This window comes from Leptonotus elevatus, chromosome 15 (assembly GCF_054856555.1).
Source record: "Leptonotus elevatus isolate MCC_2025b chromosome 15, RoL_Lele_1.0, whole genome shotgun sequence".
Classification (NCBI taxonomy): domain Eukaryota; kingdom Metazoa; phylum Chordata; class Actinopteri; order Syngnathiformes; family Syngnathidae; genus Leptonotus; species Leptonotus elevatus.
Genome location: NC_141253.1, coordinates 12953712 through 12964239, shown reverse-complemented (window position 1 = coordinate 12964239; position 10528 = coordinate 12953712). Strand labels below are relative to the sequence as shown.

General features: G+C 37.7%; 1 protein-coding gene and 1 long non-coding RNA gene across 6 annotated transcripts in view; one reads left to right on the top strand and one right to left on the bottom strand.

Moving 5' to 3' along the window:
• Positions 1 to 219: 219 nt before the first annotated feature.
• On the top strand, positions 220 to 10476 carry LOC147161994 (uncharacterized). 2 transcript variants are annotated; one of them, XR_015097325.1, is made up of 4 exons: positions 220 to 446; positions 2712 to 2807; positions 4314 to 4426; positions 8926 to 10476. It is a non-coding gene; the product is annotated as an uncharacterized LOC147161994 (long non-coding RNA). The 2 variants fall into 2 exon arrangements; XR_015097327.1 differs by lacking the exon at positions 220 to 446 and adding an exon at positions 2486 to 2609.
• The window catches only part of gnaz (guanine nucleotide binding protein (G protein), alpha z polypeptide), a 26107-nt gene continuing 20654 nt past the window's right edge, over positions 5076 to 10528 (bottom strand). For all 4 annotated transcript variants that reach the window (XM_086097724.1, XM_086097725.1, XM_086097727.1 and 1 more), the window contains exon 3: positions 5076 to 6902. In XM_086097724.1, the coding sequence (XP_085953850.1) occupies positions 6558 to 6902 (345 nt within the window). In that variant the 3' untranslated portion in view covers positions 5076 to 6557. The remainder of the gene's footprint in view (positions 6903 to 10528) is intronic.

Genomic DNA, 10528 nt, shown 5'->3' with positions numbered 1-10528 from the left:
CCAAGATTTCATTGTTAAAATTGCCGAATTTGCATATTTCCTGTTCAAGTACAGGTAAAACAAATAAATAAATAAAAGTGGCCACAGTCTCGCGTCCCCCTTAGCAGGCCAACACTAGAGGTGCATTTGAGCAAGGCTTTTTACTGCAGCACAGTGATGAAACTTCCAATAACACGCATTACATTTTTACCATTTTTCTTTTGCATGCCTTGTGAAAATGTACCCTCCCACTTATTGGGCACAACATATGATCGCATCTGTATAATGAATTTAAAACAGAGGTAAATAGGGCTCGTTAAATCGTTACACGCTACACGGATGTACTTCTCACCGGTCAACCCTTTTGGTTGGAACCAAAAGTGACAAGTAGATGGCAGCAGATACTGATGAGAATCACCACCAAACATTGCTTATGGCTGCAGGCATTAAACAATGATAATTTACAGGTACGTTATTTTACCTACTTACAATATTTGAACACGGTTTACCATACCAACAAATACCAACAAATACACAAATACCAACAAATACCATCTTACACTGTAAGCAACGAAACAGTTGAAGGAAAACTGTAAATGATTTTTCAATGTACCTGACCGCATAAATCAATTCTGTCAGCATGCTAACTACTAATAGCTACGTTAGCTGTAGTGTCGGGCAAAAATGCTAATTTTAGCATTTTAGTTGTAGCAAATTACTGTAGATTAATTCAATTAGAGTATTAATTAGGGACAAACCATTGTCCTTAAGAGCTAATTTTAGCATGCTAGTCATCACAGATATAGCAAAGTCATCTATCTGTAGTTTATGTGACGACTATTAAATGGATAAACGTTGTTTTTGACACCTAATAAGTGGAAATGACATTTTATAAATTGCACCTGTTAGTGTCCTAAACCACTGCTACACGTTGACTCAGCTGTATAGTTCATGTTAGTTCCTTAAAATTAGGGACACCAACTGGGCAAAACTATACTTTAAAAACAGCTGCTGCAACAAAGAGCTGTATATTAAAACATATTAAAACACAATTAATGATAATAATAGTAATGACGATGATGATAATGTAAGACGTGGCAGATGCTTAGCTCTAGTGTATGCTTATTTATTAAATGAAACTGGTTAAACTCATCCTGTTAGTGACAGTTTGTCTTTTCTTTCTTTCTTACCCCCCTAACAGCTAGATGATGGGAAAATATTGGCTCAACTGGTGAAGTAAGCATGCCAGTAGTAGCCAATGAATAGGCTTTAATGGTCTTAATACTCCCAAATGCGATGATGGAAACAAATTGGTTACAGCTTTTTTTTTACTGAGTCCACAAAATGACGGGAAGAAACTGGTCTAACCAATTGCTTTGTTTTATGATCTGTAAAAATGATGTCCTTAAGCAAGGTGGAAGGTAATACTCAAAATGGCATGGATAATAAATCAATAAATCAATAAATCAATTAAATTTGTATCTACATATTCGAATGTTCTTCTTTGTTTGTTATTGACGTGCTAAACTGTGGGTACAGATTAGTAAACTGTGGGAACAGATTACTAAACTGTGGGAACAGATTGCTAAACTGTGGGTACATATGGCTAAACAGTGGGTACAGATGAGCAAAAAAAATAAAAAATCTTACCCTGGCACCAGAGGGGCTCCGCAGTTCGAGGACTGTTTGTTGGAATGCTGGCATTTCTAATCATTATATCAATATACCGCTAATATCTCACTGAAGCATTGAAGAAATAGGTTGCAATAGCAAAAGGCGATTCAGTTTCCAGTAAATTTTAAATCGATGCTACAAATTAATTAATGTTAATGTTAATGTTAATATGAGGTTGGAATGTTCTTTTAAAATGCTATGTTTGTAGTTTTTGTGATATCAAGGAACATATCAGGTGGGGGTTCTATGGTGGGTAAACGAATCATCATATCATGGAGATAAATAAATAAATGTTTTAGTAAATGTGTGCAGCTATGTTATGTATATGAAATAGGATTTGTTGAAGTTACGTAGGAAATGGGAAACAACTGAAAATTCATCCTTCATTTCTGGACAATGAATTGGTATTCCAGTCACTCAATTCCAAGAAAGCATGACTGTAGAATTGTAATTTATGTTCTGAAATATTTATGGTATACCCGAATGGGATTTAGAAAGCCGCAGTTCAAACCACACTGTTCTGTCAATCAATCAAAGATCTTGTTTAGTGGTGAAATTCATTAGTCAACTTTACAATTTATGATATACACTTTATGATTACATTTCATTGCAAGGTTCAAGAGACACAATTTCGATTCCATTGCTCCCTTGCGGTCCAATTTACAGAATTGGATATCATCAGATAGGAATCAGATTATGAGCATAACAAGAGAAGAACTGTGTAACAAAGTTATTGATTTTCTGTGGATCAGAACTGAAGGCTGTTTTTCATGAGAATGTTTTTTTTTCTAACAGATGGTTCATGAACAGATGGCAGGTTACTTGATTATATCTGTATAGAGGAAGAGCAGAGCAGCAGTAATGTTCTGGGAGACAGAGAGTGCAAAAGGGCAGAAGTTAAGCCTGCCTGCTTCATTTGGATGAGTCTCTGTGAACATTTGGCTCATGGCAGACAGGTCAGAGGATGAGGTAGTAACAGGAGGGAGCCCAGAGGATGGGCCCAATGCTCGTTTTGTCAGCACGTTGAGGCAGAGACTTCTTTGTTTCTTACTCACCAGGCAGTCTGTACCCAAGGAGCAGGTGGGTGGAAATATGGACGCTACTGAGGGGGCGCGGAGGGCAAACCGAGAACACTCCAGTTGGATGAAGCGGAGGTAAGATGAGGAGACAAGCAAATTCACAGGATACTTGAGGCCTAGCTTTACAAGGCTTTTAGATGATGATACAAATACTTTGAAAGAGATTAGTCCTGAGTCACAAAAAAAAAAAAAGGCAAGATGGCTTGCTGGTACAGTAGACTACACATTTTTACTATTTTAAAAGACTCACATTATTCAGCGAGGTTGTAATTGTTGGCTCTGACTTTGTCAGCGATAACCGATGTTAATTGTTTGTTGAATCCATTTCCAGCAGTCGCCTGTAATTACTGGTGAAGTTCTTTCATGATTCCAAATACCTTTAGTCCGTTTTCCAGAGGTGGGCATTCCGTCAGTACTGGCGGACTGCCTGTCACTCCGTCACTGACGGACACCTGAGAAACTTTTAAAAAATGACGGACTAAGCTTTGACAGAAGTGGGCATTCATCCGTCTAAGAGTGTAATGGTCCCTAACTGGGTCGAGTACCGATAGATCTTTCAATCATTCACTGACAGATACCCATTTTGTTGATGAGTGACAAATGACACAATGCCCACGTCTGTCTGTCGGTCCTAAAATAGTGGTGTTTCTACTCAACAGGTGGAGACGAGCTTGTTTACCTTCTTGTTGAGTAGAAGCACCTGTGGCCAGTCTCTTCCAGGGTTTTTACTTTCTGGACTTGGATTGCCCAACACTAGTCGGGTTTCCATCCAATTGTTTCAAATTTTTTAAGCAAATTTACTGAAAATGAGCGAAACGGATATGCGACTTATGCCCATTTCCTTCTGTTCTTCTTTTGCGAATATTGAGAGGGGACTCACATCATAGAGATGTGATCTACCAGTAAATTGAAAAAAGAAGATGACCAGGAAGCGACTGCGCCGTGCGATGATGTCGTATGAGTTTGCTTTTGTAATTCTTGATAAACCGTAGCGTTTCTTTGCTGTTTTCCATCTAAAATTGCATTAATATTTGCTTCTTTAATTCATTCGAAAAAGATTTCTGCTTCGTCGTCCCCTCAAATATACCTTACTTTATTGTCCGACATTGCTTTGGGACTACAAGCGTGCGTGTGACGTAATATCCGGTCAAAACGTACAATGTGTATCCGGTCTTATCAGCGTTTATCTGCAAAACCTGTTCCCATAGCCAAAATTCGAATTGTCCTTTTTTCAAAATCCACCCCCTCCAAGTGTAATAAAAACTTTTTTTGCTTATTTGGGGCCCTTTTTTAATTTATGGCGTTTCCATTCAGTTTTATTTTCGTATTTCTTGAAAATTTGAATAAAAATGGGTGGACTACTTACTGGAAGACAGTAAGAAGCCCTTTTCTGACTTGGCCTCAGAATTGGGGGAGCTGATTCTCACAGCCTTGTAAAGTCCATGTCACAAAGCACTTGATTACTTTTCTGCTGTAGTCTTGAATTCAACTTGAATTTTTTTTACTTGAACTTTACTGAAAGTCATAGTTATGTTTGCTCTGTATGAAATTAATTTTAAGAGGGGACAATATTGGCTTTAGGTTTTCTGCCTTCATCTACAGAAAAGGGACTCCATTAACAGACTGACATTTTACAAGTGGAATTTCTCTCTGGCCGTGCATCAGCACCATCTTGTGACCAAAACACCATGCAGGTAACTAACCCTGTCCTGACGGTTGTTGTTGTTCCTGGTTCATTTACAGTAAAGTCATTTGATTTTGTTTGGAAGCAGTGTCCTATATGTAGCTTCAACATTTTTTATGTTTGACTCTGACTTTTTCCACATGACATTCACGAGGCCTGTTGATCGGAACTGTCCAATCTTCAGTGGCTTTTATTTATCTGCGCGCAGAATTTCCCAGCCTTGTTCAAATCAGTCCATAAAAAAATTAACCGCAGGCCTAATTCACTTTGTGGAACATTCAGTGAACAAATTAACACAAAATGAGCCGTTCATTTATTTGAACATAGCTGAAGTGTGTAGTGGTTTTTTGCAATACAGGATCTATACCCTGTTGATGATTTATGCCATAACTTTGTCAAAGTTTCAGCGGGTAAGCTTCGACCTTCACGGCACTGTATGTTGTCACCTCATCACAAAAAGGCCACATTTATTCAGGAGTAATTTAATTACATTCTTGATGTGGCAATTACTTGTACCCCAGCAGTTTCATTGTTCACAGCGGACAAACACCGCCCATTCCATCATTTTGGACAGTATGTTCCCAGTTGCCAGTCACTTGATGCTGCATAGTTACGGACAAGACAAAGTCACTGTCAAAAAACACGCTTACAATACCATGAAAATTTGCATAAGTTGTTTTATTTGTAGTTGTCCTTTTTCATTTAGTTTTAATTGTATTTTTTTCTTTTCTTGAAGTGGACATCCTGTAAAGTCAAGCGTGAAGCCCTTAGCTTAGTTGTTTGCACATCGTAAGCGGAAAGAAAGGTTAAGAGGAGGAGTGGAATTTCCCTTTCTCCTTCTCTTTCTCTCTCTTTCTCTCTTTGTCTCTTGTAGACTCCCAACTCAACCACTATTATTATTTGTTTGGACAAAGAGTGTACCGTACAGTATATTTACACATCATACCAACTGTTGGACAAGTTCCACTTAGAGAATGCAAGGAAGTTTGAACTTTGCGTCATCTTTTTCCCATTTTCCATTGTCCTTTTTCGCCTCTCGTTATCACGAATGAGACTTATCAACTTTTTTTTTTTTAAACCATCATAACATCCGCATCACTGCAATTATATCAATAGAACTCTTCAATAGATTCCTCTCTTGACAACTGTACAATCTTACACAGTGTTTGACTTCAATATATATTTTTGGGGATATATTTTTTTAACCTAAGAAAACAAAAACAAAATTCCAAGGAAAATAGAGTAGTATCCCAAAGTAACAAAATCATGCATGTTTTAAGGTTGTTGTTTTTTCATCCATAAAAACAAAACAAAAATAATTGTCATCGATGTTATCTGTTTTATTTACAAACTGATCTTGGCACTGTTTTTGTCGTCTTTGCTGGAAATTATTATCATCGAGAACACTTGACGCTATCGAGCATAACACTCCTTGTAAGTCAATGGCCTGCTATAAAGGGCAGGTTTGCCATACATATTCTTTTTTTAATGCGCAAAAAGCAGAACAAAAGAGGAACAGAACAGCCTTTATAGAGTTAGGTGGAGAACAACAGAAATAGTGAAAATATTTTTTTAGCTCAACTTAAAAGTGTGGCAGTTTCCTTTTTTTTTTTTTGTGGCAAAAATCCTTTGACATCATGTCTACCCCCCCAGGAAAAAAACTCCTCCTATGACCCCTCAGTAACTCTCATTGTTTACCATTGTTAAGAGTGAAAAAGAATTCCCAAAGAGAACATTTATTTTTGCCCCAAAATTTCCTGTATAAGCAGCATTAAATGTCCTTAGGCAAACAAAATTAAGGAAAGCCACCCGGTAAGTACTTTGTCTTATGTTTGGCAGGCAGGTGAGGAAACTGTCTAACATGTCTAGTGTTGCCACATCAAGTGCTTGACTCTTAATCTTGTGTAACCAAACATAAATGTGTGTGTGTTTATTAGTGTACCTGCATACTCATATTCAGTGCAAACACATTGGGTGTAAATTCCCATCTTTGACCAACTAAAGCATTTGAATCCTCGCCATCCTTCCCTATCTCATTTCATTCTCATTTCTTTTGTCATTGTTGCACTTCATCAACTCGATTAACCATCAGACAGACACATACATGTTCAACCGCCCACCCACCAACCAAACGTCTTGTCCTAGCACAACCCAATGTACTTGAGATTGTTCTGGATGATCACGTCCGTGACAGCGTCGAACACAAACTGGATGTTGCTGGTGTCGGTGGCACAGGTGAAGTGCGAGTAAATCTCCTTGGTCTCCTTGTTGCGGTTCAGATCCTCGAACTGCCGCTGCACGTACACGGCCGCTTCCTCGTAGGTGTTCTGGCCCTTGTAGTCGGGGAAGCACACTGTCAGAGGAATGCGTTTGATCTTCTCAGCCAACAGGTCCTTCTTGTTGAGGAAGAGGATGAGCGAAGTGTTGGTGAACCAGTTGTTGTTGCAGATGGAGTCAAAGAGGCGCAAGCTCTCGGCCATTCGGCTCTGCGCAGAGGGAAGGGGTAGGAAAAGAGGAATCAGACACCCAAAAGTGGAAGAAAATGGATGGAAGGATTTATTTTATTGTAAATGTCCTCTGTGTTTTGAAAGGCGCACTCCTGCTGATTTCAACATGCTCTCACTAAAAATTAGGGCTGGGTATCAATTCTAATTTCCTCAATTCAGTTCGATTCGATTTTGATTTTTTTTTTTCCCCGATTCGATTTGATTCACTTCAATTCAATCCAATATTGATTGGAATATCAATTCTTGTTAAATATCAAGGACATAATAAAAACTCCACAAATATTAAATTCCAAATTAAAATTTGTGGAGGCAGTAACTGGTTAAATGATTTAAGAACAATTAGAGTAACACGTGTTATGATCACGTAAGACGTCAGCAAGAAACAAGAAACAATTATAATTCAGTAATGGTAGAACTAAACATATTCTGAATTGTCTTAATGTGCAATAAGCCAGGTTTTTCATAAATGTAACAAAATACTTTTAATCTGTCCTTTTTTCATCTCTTTTTTAACGAATGAAATAACATTTTTGAATTGAATTGAAAAACAAAAATTTACGTGTACAGTAAATTTCAAGAAAACAGTAAAAAAAATGTGGCCTTTAAAATTCAATCTTCTTATGAATTTATGGGAAAAAGAGATATTGAAATAATTGATTCATGGTTTTATGAATCGATATCAGGCTCCAAAATTAAAATCGATTTGATATATTTTTTAATCCAGCTCTACTAAAAAATGTCCATTGAAAATATGACACGATGCTGTTATTTAGTCTGTCCTACTGACTCCATCGTCATCTGTCTAAACTGCATATTTTGTACTGGGGTTCTCAAGTCACATTCTAGAGAATTTATCAACCCAGATTGTTGTTTGGTGTTACAGTGACAAGAACAGTATCCTAAATATTCAGAAATTACAGAAATATAACACTAACTTTATTCATAAATGAGGCACAGTCACAATGATGAATTTAAATCTATACTTTAAGTTACATGGAAGGTTACAGGGTGCATCTTATAGCCTGCAGTCATACAGATACAGCAAATTTAAAAGCCATCTATTGCCAGTTGCCCCACTTGAAATCACATGGTAGCAAATTATCTTGATTGTGGTCCATAAGCAACAAGCACATACGCATAATGTTTGTTCTCATACAGTTTGGCGTCATGTGATGTTCGACATACAGCAGAAAAGAAAGAAAGAAAGAAAGAAAAATGGGATGTTGATCCTCCCATGTGGCATGTGGCGACAGGCCAATAGCTTGTGACTGGGACCTTGTCGGATGGAAGGCTGTTGTTTAAAAGGTTACAGGAATAACACAATGCTCCGAGCAATCACAAGATCGGCACATCCTGAATTCTTTTTTTTTTTTAAGATGGTGGACCAGAGGGAAAGGAGAAAGAATTCTTAATGAGGATTTTGATCCACAGCTTTAATTGAACCTACACACTGGCCACAGAAGCAGCCATATTTCCTGAATCATAGTGCAGATGCAAAGTAAACCTTAAGTACAGCGGTGTTGCGACTGCACTATTTTTGGACAGTGATTAAAAGACAACCATTATGACAATCCAAAGTTGCGTGTAACCTAAAAAAGAGCTTATACAGCAGCTGGGTTTAAAGGATCATTTACTCATAAAGCTGCATATTTATAATTAATTAAGTACACAATGTAATTTATGATTAAAATGAATGAAATAGGATTGAATAGGATTGCATACCGATATATATATTTTTGAACTGGCGTCTTCTGAAACAACTCAATCTAGACAACATTTTCCACCCTTGTTCATACAGAGGAGTTTAAGCTGGCCGTTATTTAGTCGTATGTAATCCCTTTCCACTCACATTCTCTTAATTGTTATGCAGTTTGAACAAAAGCTCTACTTTCATTCTAACCTGAACAGTACAGTACATAACAAAAGGGATCTAGGCTGGTCCCTCAACATTGTACGCTACATAGTTTAACATGTCGTTTGACCGCTGTCCTTCACCTTGCAGTGTCCAAACAGGAGACGACCACCTGAGCCCAGGAAGCCGCTCGTCTTTCCACCTGTCCTCTACGGCTATTGTGCAGTAGGCAAATTTAACTCATACCCTTATGCATGTATACATACCACACTCTTCATTTGGTAGGAATAGACAATTACAGCGAAACTTCTAAGTCAAATGTTGGCAATGGCTCTCAATTATTTTTTGACATGCCCTCCCAGGTAGAAAAAAATATTTCACGGCCGCCACCAACTCTCCGCCACTATATAACTATAAATAGTGTCAAGACAGATGCCATTTGATTTGTTACTCATCTGTTCTTGAATTTCTTTAGATTGTGGCACTATGTTGCAGCTTTTTGAGATGTTTTTGAGGTTCTACGTACTATACGTGATAATAATGGTAATCAGGCTTGGGTGTTGAAAAGGAACTCAGCTTTCCCAAAAATTTGATTAGCCACTGATTTAACAATTGGGGCAAGTACATTTTCACTAGTGTTTACTGCAATTTCTTTTGCAAACAAGCATAATTCAAATCAACAGTCACGTCTTCGTAATTCACAGATTTGAATAATACCCTAGTTGTAATAATAAATCCAATTTGTTTGTGTTGCGCCACCTTTCCCATTCTGCCGAGAAATACATTATTCACACCACTCCCCTTTCCCTGATTGTTATTTACTAATGGCTTTGTGAATGTGGGCAGCTATGCTGTAAGTATGCTGCTGCTGCGCGTAGAGTGAAAAACACAGAATAACTGCAAGTGCTTTGCGGATCTTATTTTTCTGTGGGGTTTTATCATCCAAATCCCTCTTTAAAATCACTGACTGCGAAATATAGCTCATGTTTGTTGTAAGATCCGAATATTACATTGCTATTTTCAGTCTTCACCAGTACAACAATAACAGCTTTGTAATGCTGTGCAGTACAACAGAGACTGGTATTGCTTGTCAGAGCTTGACTGAAAAACAAGCATTAAACCTTAGAAAAGACATTCTACCGCGCAGTACAAATCAGTACAGCTCACCATGGTATCTATGGTATATACTATTACATACTTAATAAACCTTGACCTGGCTTGTGTTTTTCGCCACAGGGAGCGTGTGCCAAATGGTATCTATGTGAATTACAGTACAATATTTCATCCAATCACATTGCACTAATTTTCTACAAAGAGGAACGATAATAACGGTAATGATGGAGCACGTCCAGCATTTTGTGTTCTTTGTTTTTGGCACGTGGTTTCTCATTACATAATCACGAAAAGCTTTGTTTTAGGAAAGGTTCCCATTTTGTTCCTTTTATCACATGAAAGTGATGATTCTGTTTAGCTCCACCTTTTAGGTGCTACCATATCGCTATGGTTGGTATCTCATTAGAACAAAAAAAAAAAGTACAATATTTTTATTACCTTCGCAATCTTTGTCATTGGAAGTATTGCGTTCACGCCCCTGTCCAAGCTTCATGGAATATCATTGCATGTCAGCTACGGCTCAATACAAGGTACTGCTTTCAAAGCCGTATCAATTCCCTAATTGTGTCAGTACCAGCATTCTGTACAGAACAGAAACACCCTCTACAGTGAAGTGCTTTCACAGTATTATAAAATACAA